The sequence below is a fragment of the Pecten maximus genome, chromosome 9, assembly GCF_902652985.1.
Source record: "Pecten maximus chromosome 9, xPecMax1.1, whole genome shotgun sequence".
NCBI classification, from domain to species: Eukaryota; Metazoa; Mollusca; class Bivalvia; order Pectinida; family Pectinidae; genus Pecten; species Pecten maximus.
Genome location: NC_047023.1, coordinates 26,142,567 through 26,165,854, shown reverse-complemented (window position 1 = coordinate 26,165,854; position 23,288 = coordinate 26,142,567). Strand labels below are relative to the sequence as shown.

Genomic DNA, 23,288 nt, shown 5'->3' with positions numbered 1-23,288 from the left:
AAGGACCGAACGTTCGTTACAGAGGTAAAATACAGTTTTTTCTATGTACAAAGTGAAGAAGTACCGAACATTCGTAACGAATATAACGCAAGATATGTTTATGTATAGATACTGTATGTAGAGAGTCCAAAATCAAATATACATACATAAGTGCAGAACAATTAATCACATCGAGGGTCATTAAAAATGGATAATATCAATATGAATATGCCAATATACGTATGCTTACATGACTTTTGTAATATGCTTTGACAGCATGATCTAGTGTGTGACGGAGCCGAGAGAGCAGAACTATCACAAACGTTACTTATAGTTGGCCAGGTGGTCGGGGCAGCCATTCTACCGCAATGTTCGGACAGGTTCGGGAGAAAGCTCGTCCTCGTCTCCTCCAACATCGGCCTACTCCTAGCAGGACTAGGAGGATGCTTCCTGCAAACATTTACCGGATTCGCAATAATGAGATTTTTCGTCGGAATCTTCCAACAGGTAAGCCTTTTCAATTGTTTAAAATCCTATATAATATATTCTTACATAGTCTCTAGTTTTGACAACAGATTCACTTACAGATGTGAAGTGATAGCATTATGAATATATTCTTACATAAAGTCTCTCGTTTTAACAACGGTTCCTTATAGATGTGATGTAATAACATAATGACGATAGATCCGATACTCTCGAGACTAATTCATAACATCGTAAAGTGTCCTCCAAGCGTATATACAGATTGCGTCATTTAATACCTAATGATCAGATAATTGTTTTCTTAGATCTTCTTCTACATTTAAATTAAAATCAAAGGTAGAATTATTAATATTCTTAAAGTATTTAAAATGACTTTTACATTCACCATCAGACATTTTTGTTATTTGTACTGATAAGGGCTGTGTGTTTGTTAGGGACTAGGTATGGCCCGTCCTGCTATAATGCTGGAACTGTTTCCGGCGGAAGTAAGATATTTGACGGAAGTGGCTGGGCTAGCCTGCTGGACGTCTTCTACCGTCCTTATCACACCTGTAGTATACTTTCTTCAAGACCTATCTTGGCGGTACCTGTACCTCATCTTCACTCTAATATCCGCCTACAGTGTTTTTGGATATTGGTAAGTACCTTATGACTTATTACTGTTAATGTAAGACAGTTATCTTATTTCCACGCGTTTTGCGTGGGAGGCGTTGCGCGAATTATGCATACTATTTCTGCATCAATTATATGGACACGCTATGCTTTACTGCGTTGATTTATAAAAAATTGAGAATGCGATAATATTTAAAGGTGCTTATATAAGAACGTGTACAGGAGTTATATACCATCAAAGTATGATGTGTGTGCATAATAATACATTTTGAACAGATTTCAAGTTGATTTGGGCATAATACTGAAAATGTTCTGGTAACAAAATGCATGTTGCTTATCAGTAACACTTATACGTTGAAATTAAAAATATATTTTAGGATGTTTGACGAATCGGTCCGATGGCTTCTTGCAAATGACAAAACCGAGGAAGCAAAGACAATTCTACGAAAAGCTGCAAGGATGAATAGAGTCGACGAAAAGCAAATCATGGATATAGTTGATAGGGTTGTAGCTGTAGACTTTAAGGCAGAGGAAGGTGAAGATATCGACGAGGAAACCAATACGATGCCGGAGGATCCGATTAACAGTAACACCAAGGGACAGAACAGACTACCACAATACACCATACTAACGTTGTTTAAAAGGCGACGAATAGCCATGATAACTACCATAATGATTATAGTTTGGTACGTATGTCCTATCCTTTCAGATATAGTTACTAATGTTAAGACTAAATTATCGGATTCAGTATCAAGGTTGAAAGACGATATACACTACATATGTTAAAACACGACCACTCTGCATTTTACGACATAATTGTATGATGTTTCGCCCATGCTGAGAATGGGACAAACAATGTTTAACAAAATCAACATCTGCACTATTTAAGTTAACAGCTTAAATCGGTAATCAGTGAAAATAAATTCGTTCAAAAGAATTCGAAAGATACCTCAGACTTATATAAGGTATGCTTTGTTGTAAGTAATCAAGCCTTTGGTGATATAAAATTATAGTTATTATTCGGGAAGGGCCACGATACTTCAGTCGGTTATACTGCCGGTGTAACGTCGAAAATGGACCCTCCTTGAAAATTGACACGGGGCTAGTTTTAAACGGTGAATACACCGACTACGTAACCTCAGGCGAATATCTGTGTGTTGTTTGACGTTTTCTACCCCTGTCAGTTTCGTGTTTCTCGGGAAGCTGAGAAACAGGCTAGTCTGTGGTGCCGTGGTTGTGTCTTTGGGTAAGACACTTTACACAATTGATTTGTACTGATATAAAGATTTAACCGTCGTATTGCATACAGATTCATTTATCGAAGGCAACAGCTAAGGTGACGGGGAAAGGGACGCCAAAGATATATCTTTATCGAATGTTATCGGAACACGTCTTTGTATTGACGTGTGTTTATCTTTGTTACGTCATGTAATGATGACATCATAAAATAAACAGTTTTAACTGAGTATAGAAAACTAATTGTCTAAATATACAAGAGTACTATTTAGAATTACAGTTTTAAGAAACATTCCAAAACATCATCAATTAATGTCTAATGAGATTGTTTCTCCTTTTAGCAGTAGCATGCAGCATATATTTACCAAGTCTATTCAAAGTCATTTTTACTGGAAATCAATTATGTTAATTGGTAGACACTTGCACAACAAAATAGACAGTCTCCCGTCCGATATGTTTATGTATACCTCTATCCTACAGGACGGTAGACAGTCTCCCGTCCGATATGTTTATGTAAACCTCTATCCTACAGGACGGTAGACAGTCTCCCGTCCGATATGTTTATGTAAACCTCTATCCTACAGGACGGTGGACAGCCTATCGTCCGATATGTTTATGTATACCTCTATCCTACAGGACGGTAGACAGTCTCCCGTCCGATATGTTTATGTAAACCTCTATCCTACAGGACGTTGGACAGCCTGCCGTCCGACATATTTATGTATACATCTACCTACAGGACGGTGGACAGCCTGCCGTCCGACATGTTTATGTGTTTCTCTATCCTACAGGACGGTGGACAGACTGCCGTCCGATATGTTTATATGTACCTCTATACTACAGGACGGTGGACAGACTGCCGTCCGATATGTTTATATGTACCTCTATCCTACAGGACGGTGGACAGACTGCCGTCCGATATGTTTATATGTACCTCTATCCTACAGGACGGTGGACAGCCTGCCGTCCGATATGTTTATGTATACTTCTATCCTACAGGACGGTAGACAGTCTCCCGTCCGATATGTTTATGTAAACCTCTATCCTACAGGACGGTGGACAGCCTGTCGTCCGATATGTTTATGTATACCTCTATCCTACAGGACGGTGGACATTCTCCCGTCCGATATGTTTATATGTATCTCTATACTACAGGACGGTGGACAGACTGCCGTCCGATATGTTTATGTATACCTCTATCCTACAGGACGGTGGACAGCCTGACTTACTATGGACTTATCCTGTCATCAGCTTCTCTTCCTGTCAATAGATATCTCAGCTTCTTCCTACTCGCCGTCGCCGAATATCCTGTTGCGTTGTTCGAATTTACGTTGATGAATCGGTACGGTAATGCTTACAAACTTACACGTTTCAAAATACATCTTAACGCTCATATCAACCTTTTATTGACCTATAATTAGCCAATCGAATTGTACATCTGGCAAAACCTATATGTAAACGTCTTCCCTGTAATGACATCAAAAGGAGTTATATATAACGATGACCGGGAGTAACTCCAGTTGTATAAATAGTCACAATTTAGTAATATTTACTGGGAGCAATTGATGAAAATTTAATGAACGTAATTGTTGATAGAGATTTTTTACAAGCATATACAGTATCCGAATTCGTCGTCCGACGATACCTTATATGATCTTTTCGGCAAATGTTTGTTACTTCGTGTGATTTTGTTTTGTTGTTTTAGTATTCCTAGTCGGAAGGTTTTTTAATCATCATTTTCAAATGAACATCAAAATGGTCATTTCTTGGATTTTAACCCCCGATGTGTGTTGTAACCTGTATACATGTCACGATTTAGTTCATTTGTATAGTGGCAATGTTCATTTGTATAGTGGCAATGTTCATTTGTATAGTGAAACCGATCATTAATGCAATGATAATGCAATTTAATCAAATAATGCTCTACTGTATATAAATAAAATTTGCATTGATTGGTTCTTATGACGTGCGTCTTTTGTAAAACCCTTGGTGTAATTAATGTCACGATTTAGTTAATTTCTATAGTGACACTGTTCATTTGTATAGTGACACAGTTCATTTGTATAGTGGCACTGTTCATTTGTATATTGGTACTGTTCATTTGTATAGTGACACAGTTCATTTGTATAGTGGCACTGTTCATTTGTATAGTGACACAGTTCATTTGTATAGTGGCACTGTTCATTTGTATAGTGGCACTGTTCATTTGTATAGTGGCACTGTTCATTTGTATAGTGGCAATGTTCATTTGTATAGTGGCAATGTTCATTTGTATAGTGAAACCGATCATTAATGTAATGATAATGCAATTTAATCAAATAATGCTCTACTGTATATAAATAAAATTTGCATTGATTGGTTCTTAAAACGTGCGTCTTTTGTAAAACCCTTGGTGTAATTAATAGATAATGAACATATTTATCACATTGTGGTTCTAGGCTTTAGTAAACGTTGACGCTGTTTTCATCAGTAATAGGAATAATATTTGATCAATCGATGTAGCAAGAATAACATTACAAATTTTAAATGCCTTTTTCTTTCATGCAGTATGTATCTTTATAGGAATATTTGTCATCATAGCATGTAAAATTTGTTACGTGGTTTAACAGGAATAAAATTGTGCAGAATAAAATATACAATGATTAGACATTATTCAATAATTGCGTTTCTTTCACAGAATAGGACGGAAACGATTCTGTATTCTGTTCCATATCATAGCAGCAGTTTCACTGATCGCAGGGACAGTAGCAAGCTCTTTCCCCGGTATTGTTGTATTGTTTATATATATTTACACATCCGCTAGCAATTAAATCAATATTACACAAAATAGTTAATACATTTTGCAATATCTCCATCAAAGTAGTTAAACATGACTTGCTTAGATATATCATGAGAACTTTCCGTTACTCAGAGAATAGTTTTTAACCAAGTGGGATATGTTGACTGTGTGCCGCTGACAATACATTCGCTGACGAAAACTGTGATACAGCAATGGAAAATTATCATAGTGTTAACAGAGAGAATAAGAACATCATTTACAACTGTTGCTTAGATATGTTTGCTATTCTTATCTTTTCACACTCAATTAAACACGAGAACAAGAAGATAATACCGTTTTATAAACGTTTAGGCAAAACGATAGCAAAATTTGCTGTTGATGAACCATTTATTTATTTATTAATCTGTTTCAGACTTACCAGGAGCTAATATCGCGATTATGTTATTCTTTTTTCTTGGAAAGCTTGGGATAACTGGGTCGTTTAGTTGTTTATTCCTGTACACACCGGAGATTTACCCGACCAATCTCAGGTAACCCTGGACATATTTACTGTGTAAGAAAGACAACCCAACTATATTATAATATCTATTATGGACACATTTACTGTGCAAGAAAGATAGCTCAACTTTATTACAATAGTTATTATCTTAACACAATAAAGAAGTTACAAACTTTCTCGCAAATCATATTTTACATTTCGTCTATTCTAAAACGTATGCTTTTATAGTCATTTCATCCATGGCAAGACAAGCGATAATTCAGAATTTTGAAGTACGTGTCATTTCTAATGGGAAAAGTGATAAAAAGTTGATTTGCTTACAAATAAATGGAATGCACAGAAAAACGATGAGCGTATATTGGCGAAAAAGTTCTCCGAATTCACAGCCTCAACAATATCTTATAAATTACCACGGAAAAAACTTTCAGAATGATCAATATAACATATTGATGTAAACTGAATAGATTTTATTCACAGAACGATTGGTATAGGGCTATCATCTGCGGCAGGACGAATAGGGGGCATGCTGGCACCATTTGCGGGTCCTCTGGTACGTTTTGTAATTAACGTACATCATTACATCAATCGCTTACTGCTCACTTGGTATAATTCGTCATCAGTTGATGTCATGGTAACGATGTAATCATGTCTTGAAATTCATAATCTAATAACATGTGATACTTATGAAGTTTCATATACATGTACATAATGTCTGACTAATTTATGACGATAAAACGTCCTTCTTTAGAAATAATCAAATTAGTGAAAGAATAATGCAAAATATGATATATTAAAATAAGCAGAAAACATTACTGTTACAGTTTAGAATATATATATAATGTTAATCAATACTTAGCAGTACAAGCAAGCATTACCATCATAATCATTGATGCTTTTCTTTCAGGCTGAGCATGTAAGATGGGCACCGGGCGCCATATTTGGTTGTTTGTGTTTCCTCGTTACCATGATACTTCCGCTACTTCCGGAGACGAAGGGACATGAACTCCCGACCCGGGTAGAGGACCTTGAGGAATGGTATAAAGCTCACAGCGGGACTGCTAAAAAGAAAAGATGTGACCAATAGGATTTAAACGATCTTTTATTGTCATATTTTATTCGACTGCGATACTAAATCTATTTGGTAACTTCTTATTCAGTAAGCTAAGAGTAAAGACGCTGAGGGAAACTCATAACTGATCTTTAGACTTAAAACGAGGTTCAGTAAATTCAATTTTAGGAATAAAGTTTGTATGTTTTTGGAATATATGTATGCATTATTATGTGGAACGAATCACTATATGTGTTATGGAGTCTTTTGAGGCGATCCAATCCTTTGTCAAGATAGAAAATATTACGAAAGTAACATCACAGACATAAATCAAGAAACAAAGTGGACGATAAAAAATATAAGTATATATTGTTAGTCACGTGAAAAACAGAATATGTCTTATGTTTGACAAGAACTGGTAGTACATTTTGTTAATCTGACGATTTAACATAGGACAAAACGTGATTATATATATATATTATATATAGACCAAATGTTTAGTGAATCCTTATCAGTGGTAGGACAAGGACTTTATGTATCAGTTGAATACCATGTCATTTGTTCCTTTTAATTCCTGTGGCATTGTTGATATCTGTGTCAATAAAAAATATCTTTTACTCTGAATTAGTGTTAATTGTTTTGTTCAAACACAATTTTTGTCCATACAATCATGTCATCATATGTCATAATTCAAATTCTCAAGTAATGTATTACTATATTTCTAGCTAGCAATCATCGAAATACTTTATGAATACACAGTCCACAGGATATGTAAAACTTAAACGCACTCTTAACACGACAGTATGTTTGATATTATTGGAGAGTTTTTCTATAGAAAAATTGTATGTAGAAATGTTCTCTTACCTTGTAAATTCAGCATAAAAAGAAATTTTTGTTTGCTGAAAATCGGTAGGTAATCATTTTCGGTACGATAATATTGAGTTGGCGGAAAACAATTATCAGCATCTCCTTATATACGATAATGGCAGCAAAAAGAAGCATTGTAATTGATAAATTAGTGTTTTCAACATTCATGAGATCATAACAACATTGGCTTCTGGACATCTTCCATTAATCGCATTAGCAATTCATGGTAAATATGTACAGAAAGCCAATGTTGTTATGACCTCATGAATGTTGAAAAATAATTTTCATTCCTTTTATTTATATTATGCCTATTTTTGATCTTATCCGATAAACTACAAAAAAATGCTTTTTCCATGTTTTTACCTGAGAGTGACGTCGAGAACAGTCGTTTTCGCGGGAAAATGTCATACGTACAGTTCAACACAATACAATGTAGTTCCATCACTTGTGTTATAACATTTATTCTGTGAGATTTTTGTAGTGATTTTTATGTTTGAATTGCATTCATGTAAATATCACATGGATCAAGTTTATTTAAAAGAACGCGAAAGAATAAAATACGACGGCGGAGAGTATTACCCGCGATGACGCGGTCCCCGACATTAATACACAATGTGATGAGGCTAACATTGAAATGAAAATTGAATACAATTTTCGCCAATGCTTTCAATCAAACTGAATGTAAATATTATTTATCTTAAAAATCGTTTTCCCTGAAATGGACATTAATTTTTCAAGTGAACATCGTAGACCCCGTGCAAACGCTTGGCGATGGCTCAGTTTATATATATGGATTTGTGATGGGATAAGTTTTAAGAACATGTTTTAATATCTCGTACGACAGAACATAGTACAATGTACACAAACATCACTGCTATTTCTGTCACGGGTAACACGACACTATCAAAGTATTAATTCTGTTTTAATAGTGTTATAGGGATGCAACCTGACTGCAGGCTGATGATTATCAGTATACAAAACACGTACTATACATGGTGATTACGGACAAAAATACAAAAAAAATACGGTTGAATCGCTAAGAGGCATGACCAGGCAAACACCGCAAAGTAAAGTAAACATCACCTGTCCTTATTTATCATATACATGTATTAAAACAAATAAGACTTCAACGCATACCGTAGTTAACTGATAAAACCGTAGCATTGGCTATGTTATGTCAGGTTAACAGGAACATTCAAATAATATATTTTTACTTGATCATCAATACTTATACCAAATGTCTGAGTGTCCCTATTATATCACTGCTTCCACTGCCTAACATGTTTCCATGTTCCAGTTGTCTACCTATACCATTATTCCCGTTACTTTTGTCAACTGCTGACAGAATGGAGAAATGTTTGATACTCGTTGATTCCCTTCTCATATACATGTAGGATATTGACAGCTTTCCAGTTGAATATAATATATGTATTTCACGAATATGACAGAATATTGATATTTTCACTGGCAAAAATGCAATATATATATGAAATACTGAAAAAGTACATCTACTAGGTCTTCTCGACTGACGTATCTACATCCCCGCATTTGGCATAACTCCAGACAAAATAACGACGAAAAATAGCCTTTTTGCTATGTTTCGTGTCAGTTGAAACTGAATCTGGCTGACATAAAAACATAACTTGTTTATCAAACTGAAATGAACTTGTTATGCATTAACATGCACAATCAGATGTATGTGTGAAGCAAGCTGGATTCGCAGTCACAAGCTTGAGGATAGAAGTATGGCGTTAAACGAAGGTAAGCTGCAGTAACTTTGATAAACTTCAATGTTAGATGTGTGATAGGGCCAGAGGGAAGAATTACGTTAATCTCTATACCATAACACATAATGGATATATATTCTGTTCGTTCGATAATAGAAAAGGCGAACGGTCATACAGTGCCTGCATGACTTCAAAGCGTGTTTCTGCAATATTACAAAACTCTTTTAGTGGATTTTAAAAAGAATCTTAAATAAGTTTCCGTTTTGAAATCGATACAAAAAAGACATTCGCTAAAACGTTTTCATCAATCTTTATATTGAAAAAATAACTCGTGCTACATCATACAACCACATGAAAGATTACAGGAACGTATTGTTTTCTCACAATAGAGCGTGACAATTCTTGTTCCTTGCATTTAACAATGACCTCCCTGAAATGGTTAATTCACATATTAATGTCTTCCGTAGACGTCTGGTTATTGTTCAGAAACATTAAGACTGACAGGGATATATTTGGACAACTTACAATCATGAGAAAAGCTATGGCAAATGGAATTTAACCCCTCTAAATGTACTACTTTCCATCTATCAAAGAAATAGAAAAACACCAATATTCACAAATACACTATTTATAACCAGCAATACTGGAATAATCTTCCCACCGACATCGCCGTTAGCAACACTTTCTCGTCTTTCAAAACAAGTCTAGTTAAACACTATCGCCAGAAGAAGAAGAATTTAAAACCAATTATATGTTAATACATATGTGTAAACCACCATAATAACCATTTTTTATTTTGTAGTCGGACAGTTGGGATTAAGGTTTCAATTTCATGTAGGTATTCTATTGTTTACCTTCTTGACATTGGTTTTCTTATTTGATCATGGTAGAAAATGTTAACTTGGATGATGTTTGGCGAGGACTCGGAACCCATGGAAAGTACCAATTAATCCAGGCCGCCCTCCTGTTGGCTACCGTTCTTCCGGAAGCGATACAACTCATTGTTGTTGTTTTTATAGGTAAATATATTTGTATAGATAATAATAATGAAACACCAAAGCGGCATGTTATCAATGAACAAGCCCACATACATCATAATTCCGTTATCAGTTGATGGAAGGGTAGATGTGTTCTTAATTTCAGTCTATTTAAAGCCTCTGACGTTTTATCAGTAAACTGGTTCTCATAGTAATATTAGGATCTAACATAGTTTTTTAATAAAATGTTATTTGTTCAGATACCGAAAATTAGATTTTGTTTAATGTTTTGCAATGCTAGGAACTGAAATTGTAATTATATCGGACTTGATAATGGTCCTTATAATCGGCCCATATGTATTCCTTATCATTTAATCACTTCTTAAAATACCTTATTTGTATTTTATAGGATATCGTCCGCCATACCAGTGTGCAAATGTGTCTTCGACAGATGTATTACCTTACACCGGACAATACAGTAACACAAGTGTGGAGATATCCTACCACGAGTGTCGAGTCGACTTGGTCTTTAATAACACCAATACGACACTTCTGTCTTTGACGCCATGTCCAGCCGGATATACATACGGTCTAGAGAAGGATCGAACGTTCGTGACAGAGGTAATTTGTATTCTTACTTATATACAAATTTGAGAAATACCGAACGTTCGTAAAAGAGGTGTATCTCACTAAATGGTCTTTGATATATCATTAAATGGTCTTTGATATATCACTAAATGGTCTTTGATATAATTACCGGCTAGAAAAGGACTGAAAGTTCATGACAGAGGTAGATTTCACTGGAAGAAATAGAAGAGGTAATTTATATGCTTACTTGTATACAAAATTAAGAAGAACCGAACGTTCGTAAAAGAGGTGTATATCACTAAATGGTCTTTGAGATATATCTACCGGCTAGAGAAGGACCGGAAGTTCATGACAGAGGTAAATTTCACTAAATGGTCTTCAATATATTTCAGGCTAGATAAGACAGAAGGTTTGTGATGGAGGTACATGTATGTCACATTTACTGGTCTTTTATTTGCCAGAGCCCCGTTCGATTTGCACTCTTCTCATTCTAGAATATATCTTCCGGTCACTCGATTTGAAGCTCTTCTGCTTCTGGAAGATCTTCTACCTCTTTCGTCTCGAAGCTGGAAGATTTATCTTCCAAGATGGCGGCGACCATGTTTTAAATGTGCGAGTGATGAGTTTCACTAGAGAAGGATTTATAACACATACATGCACATGTTTGTGTCATCGTGTTTGAGAAAACTTAAAAACTTGCTTATTTTTTGTTTTATTCTCCCGGTGTACTCGATTTACATATAACGGAATACGATCTTCTTAGAAGGCTTCTCTTCTTAGAAGAGTGCAAATCGAACGGGGCTCTGATGACTCCACCGTTATTAGTAGAAGACAGTTACCAATGTCCACTATACATGTGCTTATATTAAATGATATCCTAATGTTAAATTAGAATAAATGCTCCTTGAAGGTTTAGAGTGGTATGTTTACACTATTTGCCCCAACACACTAAATGGACTTTACAAGTAATTCTCGTAATATTATTTTTGTACATCTGTTGATTTTAGGGATAAAATCAAATAGATTTTTTTTGTCTTTTTGTCAGTACGACCTGGTGTGTGACGGAGCCGAGAGAGCAGAACTATCACAAACTTTACTTATGGTTGGCCAGATGGTCGGGGCCGCCACTTTGCCTCAGTGTTCGGACAGGTTCGGGAGGAAGCCTATCTTTGTCTTGTCAAATTTCGCCTTACTCGTAGCAGGGTTGGGAGGATGTTTCTTACCAACTTTTACCGGATTCGCAATAATGAGGTTTATTATAGGATTCTTCCAACAAGTATGTTTCTCTTGTGTTTTCAGACATACCGTGTTTTATTTATTTATTTATTTATCTATCTATCAATTAATTTGATTATACACATATATTTTGTAAGGCATCATCAAGTTTAAATGAACACTATTGAGACGTTGACAATGTGGCCTCATTTCATTTTGACATCATTTTAATAGTCCTTGAGTAAGTAGTTTACTTGATTAAACATATATCAGAAATGTACACATCGAACAAGATAAAAAAAAAAACACGTACAATCCATCTCCTCTCATAGTTTACTTCATTAAGAAAGATAAACAGAGAATTTTTGTTTGTGTGTTGTTGTTTTCTTGAATGTTTTCTAGATTTCTAAAAATGTATTAGTAATCAACATATCCATTATCAAAGTAAATATCGATAGGTATAGTTTCAAAATTAATCCCTTTCCACGCTAACTTATTTTTGCTTGACCTAAAGACACGTATGTATAAAACTGCTTTGTGTTTATCAGGGACTCGGTATGGTAAAACCCGCCATGATGCTGGAACTATTTCCCACAGAAGCAAGATATTTGGTAGAAGTTTCCGCGTTGGCTGTATGGACTTCTTCCATGGTCGTGGTGACACCTGTAGCTTATTTCCTTCAGGATATCTCCTGGCGCTATTTGTACCTCGTTCTCACGCTCACCTCGGCATTTAGTGTCTTTGGATATTGGTAAATGATATTACACATGGTATTTATTGTTAGTAGAAGATATGTCATAGCTCAAAAAAACAAATCCCATGTTATCATAATGTCGAGTAGTTTACGACGTTAATGCTCATAATTTCTATATCTTTTTGTACTATTTTATATAAAGAGGAAATTAATGATTTTTTTTTTTTTAGACTATAATCATTTTTTTATCTGTACTTCGAAAAACGGGAATCAGTAGCGTAATATGTGATAGTTTTGAACATGACCACGCTATTTTGTGAGTTGCTCAATGTTATTTCAGCGGTTTTTTGCTTGCATAACTGTCCAACGAGTATTCAGTCAAAAGTTGAAATGGTTATTTCAGAATAGCAGTAAAATAACATCTTATTCTCCCTTCGGCTCATTACGATCTCAATCGAAAAATCGGATTCCAATTCGGTGATTTGTAAGTGACATTCTGATTGGTTAAAAATGTCATATTATCACTGTGATTATCTAAGCAAATGTTCGTATATTTTTAAGGTAGAAATTTCCTTTATTTCGCTAGTAAAATGTTAATGAAAACCATATTTTATAGGATATACAACGAATCCGTCCGATGGCTTCTTGCAAATGGAAAACCTGAAGAAGCAAAGAAAATTCTACGAAAAGCTGCAAAGATGAATAAAGTCGACGAAAACAAAATCATTGATATAGTTGATAAGGTTATATCTGTGGAATTTAATGATATAGTAGTCGACTATACTGATGATAAAAACAACATGATGCTGGAGGAACCGATCAACAATAAGGACAAGAAGACGAAGCAAAACAAATTACCGAAATACACCGTGTTTACGCTGTTTAAAAGACGACGAATAGCAATGATAACAACAATAATGATTATGGCTTGGTACGTATGTTTTGTGTTTCCTTTGAAGTGTTTTATTGTAGAAGGTATATTTGAACGCCCTGCGAAATCTCATCAATATTTACTTTTGGAGGTGTTGATCACATATTGCTATACCTCGAATATTGACAGCATTGTGTTAACACTTATTGGATTTCTTTTCCAGTAGACATAATATTGCCTCTGCAAGATATTTGATAAAGCTGATAATAATGTTCAGTTTTTGTCAAGCATTTTTTACATATCATATTATCATATCAATTTATAAACTTTTAGAATTATTTCTATTATGGTTGCAATAATGAAAATTTGCCAGTAGGTCAAGACTTACCTATTTTCCTAAATACTTTCTAACCAACAATAATCCAAATGTGTTGTGTATATTTCAAGGTTATAAATCATATTGACTCGTAAGCAACAACTCATGATAAGCATTTGTCGAAAACAAAAGCTCTGATAAAAATTTCCATAGCTTCCTTATTGTATATTCTATTTCAAAGTTACTCACAATTAGGTTTAATATTTGGGATACAAGTATTCTCTGAAGATGTGATGCATGTAACTGAAATGGAATTACTCTATCCACTTAAAATACCAAAGGACGGTGGACAGTCTCCCGTCCGATATGTTTATATATGCTTCTATCCTACAGGACGGAGAATAAATCTCCCGTCTGATATATTTATGTATACCTCTACCCTACAGGATGGTGGACAGTCTCCCGTCCAATATGTTTAGATATTCCTCTTTTCTACAGGACGGTGGACAGCCTCCCGTCCGATATGTTTATTTATGCCTCTATCCTACAGGACGGTGGACAGTCTCCCGTCCGATATGTTTATTTATACCTCCATCCTACAGGACGGTGGAGAGCCTGCCGTCCGATATGTTTGTGTATACCTCCATCCTACAGGACGGTGGACGGTCTCCCGTACGATATGTTTATGTATACCTTTATCCTACAGGACGGTAGACAGTCTCCCGTCCGATATGTTTATGTATACCTCTATCCTACAGGACGGTGGACAGTCTACCGTCCGATATGTTTATGTATACCTCTATCCTACAGTACGGTGGAGAGCCTTCCGTCCGATATCTTTGTGTATACCTCTATCCTACAGGACGGAGGACAATCTCACGTCTGATATGTTTATGTAGATCTATATCCTACTGGACGGTGGACAGCTCGTCCGATATGTTTATGTATATCTCTATCGTACTGGACGGTGGACAGCCTACCGTCCGACATGTTTATGTAACCCTGGTAAATACTAGCCGCAATATACCGCTCGGCTCGAGAGATCTTCTCTTTAGCTCGATCGGTTGAGCGTAAGACTAGTTAGCCAGAGGTCCCGCGTTCGATTCCTAGCAGAGGCAATGATTTAAATTTGATTAATCATGTGCTCTGTTACATTGGCGCCCTAGTAGGGACTCGGGGGGAAAATACTCAGCTTTGCTCCACAAGCATCGCTGTTACCCCTGGAAACTCGAGGACGAATTAACCCAGCGCTCTGTTACATTTATGTATACCTCTATCCTACAGGACGGTGGACAGCCTGCCGTCCGATATGTTTATGTTTACCTCTATCCTACAGGACGGTGGACAACCTACCGTCCGATATGTTTATGTATACATCTATCCTACAGGACGTTGGACAGCCTACCGTCCGATATTTTTATTTATAACTCTATCCTACAGGACGGTGGACAGCCTGACTTATTATGGACTGATCCTGTCTTCAGCTTCTCTGCCTGTCAACAGATATCTCAGCTTCTTTTTACTGACCATAGCCGAGTATCCTGTCGTGTTGTTCGAATTTACTCTGATGAATCGGTATGAATCTACTGATATAGACTACGATATATGTAGTATGTATTATGATTCATGTAGTATTATTATAAATTCGGGCCAAACGTGTGATATATGGCAAGCCAAGTTCTCATTTATTCCAGGGGCAATGTTGAACAAGTATTTAACCAAATTATATAAGATATCTTATATGTGTATGAGATGTCTTATATGTTGATAAGATATCCTATTTAAAGTTTATAAGACATATCATATAATATATACGATATATTATAAAAAATAGGATATCATATATCTTTTATAAGAAATAAAGTTTTCTTTATAAGAAATCATCTATAATCTAGAAGATATCTTATATATTATAAAGGATATCTTATATAATATAAAAGATATCTTTCATATCGTTCATAAGATATCTTATAAACTTTTTCTTTATGAAAGATATTAGATATCTCATAAAAGTTATGATATATTATAAAGAAAAAATTCTAAGATTTCTTATAAAGCCCGAGACTCTCGTGAGACCGGCAAAACCTGAATGTTCGAGAATGACTGATCCCTCTGTAAGGAAACTTCCGTTTTGTTTAAAAGGCACGCGGTACTTGTCGCGACCACAATCGAATATATAAGATATATCATAAAAGATATCAGATATCTTATATAATAAAATATATCCTATAAAGAAAACTATATAAGATATCTTATATGATTTCCTTTATAATATATCTTATAATATATATATAAAAAATCTTATTTAATTTTCTTTATAAGATATATTATATCTTTTATGAGATATCTGTATGTGTAAATGTACGTTGTGATATCTTCTTTCGGAATTGTTGTGAGATAAATAAGCTATCCATTACGAAATATTAAATATATATCACGATATCGCATATTTCATTACATTAATAATGCGTTTTTATCTCATGTTTTTTTATATAATATAGTATGTTTGAGATTAAGATTCATAGATTTATAACATTAAATGTCTTAACACCAGTACAACCGACCTACAAGTTTACCATTGTCAGTGTGCATCATGCCACATATATAGGTTGTATTACACTGTCCGCCATTTATCAATTAAAAAACTTTTAACATGAACATTCCTATCAATGTAGTTATTTCTAGAAATATTTTAGCATTGAGAGTTTTGTTTTCCCGAATACAATTATTTTGGGGGATCTCCTTTTAAGTGTTGTCTTTAAGTGAACGTTTGAAAATAAGTCGGTCCATTCACTTTCCAAATAGTTTCAATGAGACGAGTAACATTCAGTTGTTTATCGATTGAATTCAAGAAATCGCCTTCGAAATTCAAAGTAGGGTGTTGAGGAATTTTTGGATGGCAGTTTTCTTCAAGATATCACTCTCATCGTTTTGCAGAATAGGAAGGAAATGGTTTTGTATAATTTTCCACGCCATAGCAAGTGTTTCTTTGATAGCAGGAACAGTGGCGAATTATTTCTCAGGTATGCAAGTTTTATTTAAACATATACGCGAGAATATAATCTTAAGTAAACTACAAGCATATCAATATTATGAATTCGTAATTTGATAACTTGATAATTTTTGATTATCGAAAAACATAACAAAAGCAAAAACAAAACAAAAAATAATTTTTATTATTATAGTTAACTATTTAACGTTTTAATATAGGGTGGTGTTCTTTAATTAGGGATATATCTCTGAAACATATTTCTTATGGATGTTTTTCTTGACAACATTTGAAAAAATAATTCTATACATGCATTACTCTCTATATTAGTTATGGGGAAAAAACAAGAAATTACAAACATTGCATTAGCTATATCAACATGACAACAAAGCTTAACTGCCATTCAAGATAATATGTCTACTAACATCCACCAAACAAAGTAGCTTTTGGCCAAATGTACGACGAAACATAGGGCAGATTTACTAACAGAACGATTCACTCAGGAACGTTGATGTAAATGAGATAATTTTGGCGAACATTAAAGTATATGATTAGTAAGCCCTAGATGTATTATCTTGACTTGAGTGAGACAGTTGCAAATCATTTTCCTAACATGAGTCCAAATATTAGTATCTAGGACCTCGTGTCTGTACTTTTATCCATTTTCGGAATAAAGGAAAGATATCAATTGCAAGAGAATATAATTTTGACATCAAGTTAATCCCTGTCATCGATAAGAGAAAGGTATTTTCCCCTTTTTCAGATTTACCAGGAGCTAATGTTGCAATCATGGTATTCTTTTTCCTCGGAAAGCTCGGTATAACTGGGTCATTCAGCTGTCTTTTTCTCTATACTCCTGAAATTTTCCCGACCAATCTAAGGTAAAAATTGCGAGTAATTTGATTATTACATTTTATAATTCTATATATTATGTGCCATAAATAATAATAGTAATACTTTAGTTAATTCCAAAATAATCTGCTTAAGTGTTCACTTAAAGATATATTTCACGCAAGATATATTTCACACAAGTTGAGTGTAAATTCTTTTCTTTTATGTTCTTCCGCACGTTATAGTTTTTACTATATAAACAAACAATCACTATTTCATTTGCAGAAATACATTGTAGATAAAGCTAGATCGATTTCCAAACGTTAGAATGGCCTAAAGAAGTCACAACAGGTTTGCGTTATATTAGTCGAACAGTGTGACATATATGGGCCACGCTTCTTTCCTCTCACTGAAAATATTTGATTTGGTCCTTTATGTATAGCAACACGGAAATCGTCACTTTCTGTTTCTATTTTTGGCATATAGATATAGTGTATAGTGTTTGTTTCTTCGGGATAACTATGTCGCGTCCTTGCTGAATGTGGGCTCAAAATCACCACGTGATAAGTGCGCTAAATGTTATTTAGGTCATTTATCTATTATTGTTTAATTATTTATTATTATTAATTTCGAATGTAAAAACCGTCTATTTTGATGCTGTTGAAGAGTTATAAGAAAGAGTTCTTGAAAGGCAAAGATACAATGGAATATCCATTAGAAATGAAGAAAATGTTATATTATATCGGGTGATGAAGTAACGAAGCAATGTATTGCATTTAATACTGGACATTAATTTACATTATAGAGATTCAGATAAGCTACAATAGAGGCGGAGAAATATTTTTCTTTTATATTTCATGGCAATAACATTACAAATCAGACGGGCCAATTTTATTACGTTATTGATAATCACTGCCATTGCGTGGTGATGTAAGGCTGGAGTATTGAGGTGAAGAACAAATCTCGTGTGTGTTGTCTGTCGTGGTTTCTAATCGGCTGCTAATTATTTTGACTGGTCCATTGAATCGTGTATTACGTCAGAAAATGATAAGAATATTTTTTTCACAGGACCGTTGGCATGGGACTGCCGTCCGCTGCGGGGATCTACTATTGTTACCTATTATGTACAACAAAAACTCAATTTTTTTTAAACATTATTTTAATGTCTTTATTTCCATGTGTCCATGTGCTTGCACTCCTCCCATCACTTCTATCTGATGTCTCTGATTACCTCGGTGCATCCAGTTATCACCATTTAATCTGTAAATAGAAAAACAATCAAAACAATTATTATTGATATACCGTAAACTTTTCGGCAATATATCATAACGTGCTCGGTTAACAAATATGCGTGAAACTAAACTTATGCCCGGTGATACCAAAAACGTACATCCGTTGTACGTACGTACATGAAGATAAATCATAACATGCCCGATCTGTTGTAAATAAACACAAGTCAAAATCAAACGCAGTGTAATAAACAAAATACGAATCATATAGAACTTACCTTGAATTACTGATCTGTATTCGGGAAGAAAGCTGATTCCTTATGTTATTTTGAAAGCAAATACATAATCCAGTATAGCAAGTCAACAGTCCGATTGAAATGTGTGTGTGTACGGCCCACGTGTGTTTGCAGAACAAAGAACCGGAAGTTAAAATTACCGCGCAAATATCAATACTCTATTTTCTTCTCTCTTTCTATTTCTTTTCCCGAAAAAAATTGCAACAATTTCAACCAAAACATGATATTTTCATGCAGTTAAAACTGAAATTAAAGTCGTTTAAAAAAATGTTTTTGAAATGAATGTGAATGTTTGTATTGCCCCCTGGCGGATATATATTGCAACATAAAGGGAGGTAACACCGATTTGTTATCGTAACCTTGTAAGTTCGTTTTGATCACATTTATTTGTATAAAAGGAGGTCTTACAGCAAAATTGGATCAGGAAAGGATCAATGATCGATATTATATCATTAGGGCACATTATAGGCGACGTAGGTTGCTTTTAAACCAATCTAAACATATTCATTATTGACAAATAAAATTTCGAGCAAATTAGATAATTAAATTAATCTTTATCATGAAATTTGATGTTTTCGTTCCGTATGTCTTTGGCATTTGTGTAAACTTGCAAGCCGTTTAAAATTAACAACAAATACACAAAGTTTGCATTAAAACCTTGTTACAACGTTGTTGCAACGTCAAAAGCTTACGTTGCACTAACGTTTGACATAAAACGTTCTCACAACGTTGTAGGAAAGTCCCGGACGTTGTGACCTGAATAGGACGTTTTCCGAACGTTTTGTGTCCACTGGGAAGTCACAACATGTTTGCGTTATATTAGTCGAACAGTGTGACATATATGGGCCACGCTTCTTTCCTCACACTGAAAATATTTGATTTGGTCCTTTATGTATAGCAACACGGAAATCTTCAGTTTCTATTTCTATTTTTAGCATATAGATATAGTGTATAGTATTTGCTTCTTCGGGATAACTATGTCGCGTCCTTGCTGCTTGTGGGCTCAAAATCACCACGTGATAAGTGCGCTATATGTTATTTAGGTCATTTATCTATTATTGTTTCATTATTTATTATTATTAATTTCGAATGTAAAAACCGTCCAAAGGAATGCTATTTTGATGCTGTTGAATAGTTATAAGAAAGAGTTCTTGAAAGGCAAAGACACAATTTTGTGTGGAATATCCATTAGAACTGAAGAAAATGTTATATTATATCGGGTGATGAATTAGCGGAGCAATGTATTGCATTTAATACTGGACATTATTTTACATTATAGAGATTCAGATAAGCTACAATAGAGGCGGAGAAATATTTTGTTTTATATTTCATGGCAATAACATTACAAATCAGACGGGCCAATTTTATTACGTTATTGATAATCAATGCCATTACGTGGTGATGTTAGGCTGGAGGATTGAGGTGAAGAACAAATCTCGTGCATGTTGTCTGTCGTGGTTTCTAATCGGCTGCTGATTATTTTGACTGGTCCATTGAATCGTGTATTACGTCAGAAAATGAATATTTTTTCACAGGACCGTTGGCATGGGACTGCCGTCCGCTGCGGGGAGGATAGGGGGTATGCTGGCACCATTTGCAGGTCCTCTAGTATGTGTATAACGTATTTTATACAGTAGCCATGTAAACACAAAAGTATAATCTTTGAATGAAATTATTAACTGTCACCTATAATTGAGTTTTAATAAAGTGGATAAATGTATTGAGCGTACATGTATTAATATATGACACGTTTAACAAGATTAGCATAGAGATAGCAATGGATAAGAAAGAATTCCCAACCAATGTTTAGATAATGTTGTAAGTCTATTTAACTAGCTGTCTATTTCCACAGTTATGATTCTAAATATGATCTGTGCATGACCATTGAACTCTTTATTTCGCACTATTGTTGTCTGTTTTATTAATATGTTTACTCCATATTTCCAGATGAAATAGGGTTGTGTTTCAAAATATGTAGTGGACATCACATTAAACTAGAAAATAAAAGCGGGCAATAAAATTTAAATTGAAATATAAACACTTTTGATGTAATGTTAAGGACGGCGAATTGGATATATGGTTTATATCAAAACAAATGAAATGCTCCAAAACACATATCTTTTCAGGCTGAGCAGGTTAAATGGGCACCTGGCGCCATATTTGGCGGTCTGTGTGTCATCGTTACCTTGGTACTTCCGCTCCTTCCAGAGACGATGGGACATGAGCTTCCGACCTTGGTTGAGGACCTTGAGGAATGGTACAAAGCTCACAGTGGTACTACACGAAGGAAACGTAACTTATAAGATTCTACAGGTTTCAATATTTCCTTTTTTTGCAAAAGTGTGATTTTGTATGAAAGTTTAGAAGTAAAAATATATGCCTTAGGTATTAAATGTGTCTCTTTCTTAGACTTTATATGAAACATCAGAAGAAATGTTTCTAGAAAGTACGGAAATAACCTGAAATAATAAGTTATCAGTATATAACATCTAGCCTCCTACACTAATACAGCCTCTGAAAACTGGTGCTGAAGAAAAACAGAAAACCTATCTGAATGTAGATGGTTCTAAGTATTGGATATTTCTATTAAAAGGATTAGTGATGTGAGATTAGGAAGATAAATTGAATTTGTATCATGTGAAGTATGATGAATAATTTAAAAATGCATCAAAGTTATAAGATCTGGTAATTTATTTTTTCAGACATATCCTTTAGACAAATATCCTAACACTAGTAGGCAACGTAATCAGACGTGCCTGTTAGTACAAATTGTCAGGGATCATCTGAACTTTGTAACGGAGATGTTATCCTATCATAACGGTTGTAATTATATATATGGTTTATCATTGAATCTGGACAAACTTAGAGCACATCTGTGTGATCCCGTACATAATTGTATAGATGATTTTGTCATGGAGTCAGTGTGTCAGCCCCACACTGGCCGCACTCTTGGTGTACCAGCCAGACCTCTGGCAGAGCCGCCCATTGTACCAATTAACTATGCAGAATACAACAATTATCGAACACAAGAAAGCTGGACATCATTTCTTCAACATTCGATGTACAACTTAACACCTTATGATGAACTTTATAACATTAAACATATTCTCAATACTATGACTAAGACTTGTTTTTATGTTTCCCCCCTCAACGTTTAACTATATTGCAACACACACACCGATGTTTGTGACGTCGTATAAGATTGTAAAGCATATTCCATCTGGAATATCACCTGTATGTCTTATCCACTCTTAATCTTAATCATGATATGTGAACAAAGCCATGTGATCGGCTTCCTTTCTAAACCGAAGTTTAGTTTCATAGCACCAGTGAAAGAATTTTAAATGAGCATTTGTAAATGGATGTCATGGCGGCCACCTAAGATGAGCAATAACAACACTTGGTCATGGCCTCCTGTTACGTTAGAATAAGAGAAAGATTAAACTCGGAATATAAGTTCAGAACACAATTTAATGATATGTATAAAACTAAGCTAGTTACAGAGGTAATGCCGATTACGATTAAGTGGTGTTTAAGCGGGTGTAATAAATCCACACTGTTAATGACTTATCTTATAACAGATGTACATGAATGGTCCTTCCAATCCGTTTCTCCCGAATAAAAAATGTCCATAAATCAAACAGTTCACAGATCCAGGCAATTAATAATTCACCAGAATTCATATAGCTCTCTTGTAAATGAGCTCTGAATAGCAATTGTCTCTTGTGGCATTTGTACTATATTGCCAAATCTTTCAAGCACATTCTCCAACCATCGCCTCTCTGGAATTCTCTATCACACTTATTGAAAAGAACAACTTGTCGTTAAACACTTGTAAACAAACCATATATTCCAGAGGTCTGGGCCCTTCTATTTACACGTAAGGTCGTAAGAATTATTTCCCATGGGTAAACCATACATTTTATATTTCTGTAAGTGTTTTCTCCTTTTAATCACTGGTAACTGTGAGCACCAATCAACTGTTTTGTAGAACGGGTCCATGATTCTCATTTCCGTCTTAATCCTTCAAGGTTAGTTCTAAACAAAAATGT

At 34.8% G+C, this 23,288-nt stretch overlaps 2 protein-coding genes across 2 annotated transcripts; both read left to right on the top strand.

Moving 5' to 3' along the window:
- The first annotated feature begins 869 nt into the window (after nucleotides 1-869).
- On the top strand, nucleotides 870-7,253 carry LOC117335011 (solute carrier family 22 member 6-A-like). The gene is made up of 7 exons (XM_033894899.1): nucleotides 870-1,099; nucleotides 1,452-1,760; nucleotides 3,518-3,652; nucleotides 4,988-5,073; nucleotides 5,502-5,619; nucleotides 6,066-6,138; nucleotides 6,493-7,253. Exons 1-7 carry the CDS (start codon nucleotides 906-908, stop codon nucleotides 6,670-6,672), a joined length of 1,095 nt encoding a protein of 364 aa, XP_033750790.1. The 5' UTR covers nucleotides 870-905; the 3' UTR covers nucleotides 6,673-7,253.
- Nucleotides 7,254-10,113: 2,860 nt separating this feature from the next.
- On the top strand, nucleotides 10,114-21,543 carry LOC117333950 (solute carrier family 22 member 6-A-like). Its single transcript, XM_033893369.1, has 10 exons — nucleotides 10,114-10,249; nucleotides 10,617-10,828; nucleotides 11,841-12,071; nucleotides 12,559-12,761; nucleotides 13,321-13,635; nucleotides 15,332-15,466; nucleotides 16,829-16,914; nucleotides 17,644-17,761; nucleotides 20,772-20,844; nucleotides 21,363-21,543. Exons 1-10 carry the CDS (start codon nucleotides 10,114-10,116, stop codon nucleotides 21,537-21,539), a joined length of 1,686 nt encoding a protein of 561 aa, XP_033749260.1. The 3' UTR covers nucleotides 21,540-21,543.
- The last annotated feature ends 1,745 nt before the right edge of the window (nucleotides 21,544-23,288 follow it).

Excerpts from the sequence above, each read along its gene's own strand:
- LOC117333950 (XM_033893369.1), top strand. The coding sequence starts at position 10,114 with ATGGTAGAAAATGTTAACTTGGATGATGTTTGGCGAGGACTCGGAACC. Across the intron at positions 10,250-10,616 it reads CATTGTTGTTGTTTTTATAG|GATATCGTCCGCCATACCAG; the intron begins GTAAATATATTT and ends TGTATTTTATAG. Across the intron at positions 12,072-12,558 it reads TTATAGGATTCTTCCAACAA|GGACTCGGTATGGTAAAACC; the intron begins GTATGTTTCTCT and ends TGTGTTTATCAG.
- LOC117335011 (XM_033894899.1), top strand. The coding sequence starts at position 906 with ATGGCCCGTCCTGCTATAATGCTGGAACTGTTTCCGGCGGAAGTAAGA. Across the intron at positions 1,100-1,451 it reads TACAGTGTTTTTGGATATTG|GATGTTTGACGAATCGGTCC; the intron begins GTAAGTACCTTA and ends AATATATTTTAG. Across the intron at positions 1,761-3,517 it reads ACCATAATGATTATAGTTTG|GACGGTGGACAGCCTGACTT; the intron begins GTACGTATGTCC and ends TCTATCCTACAG.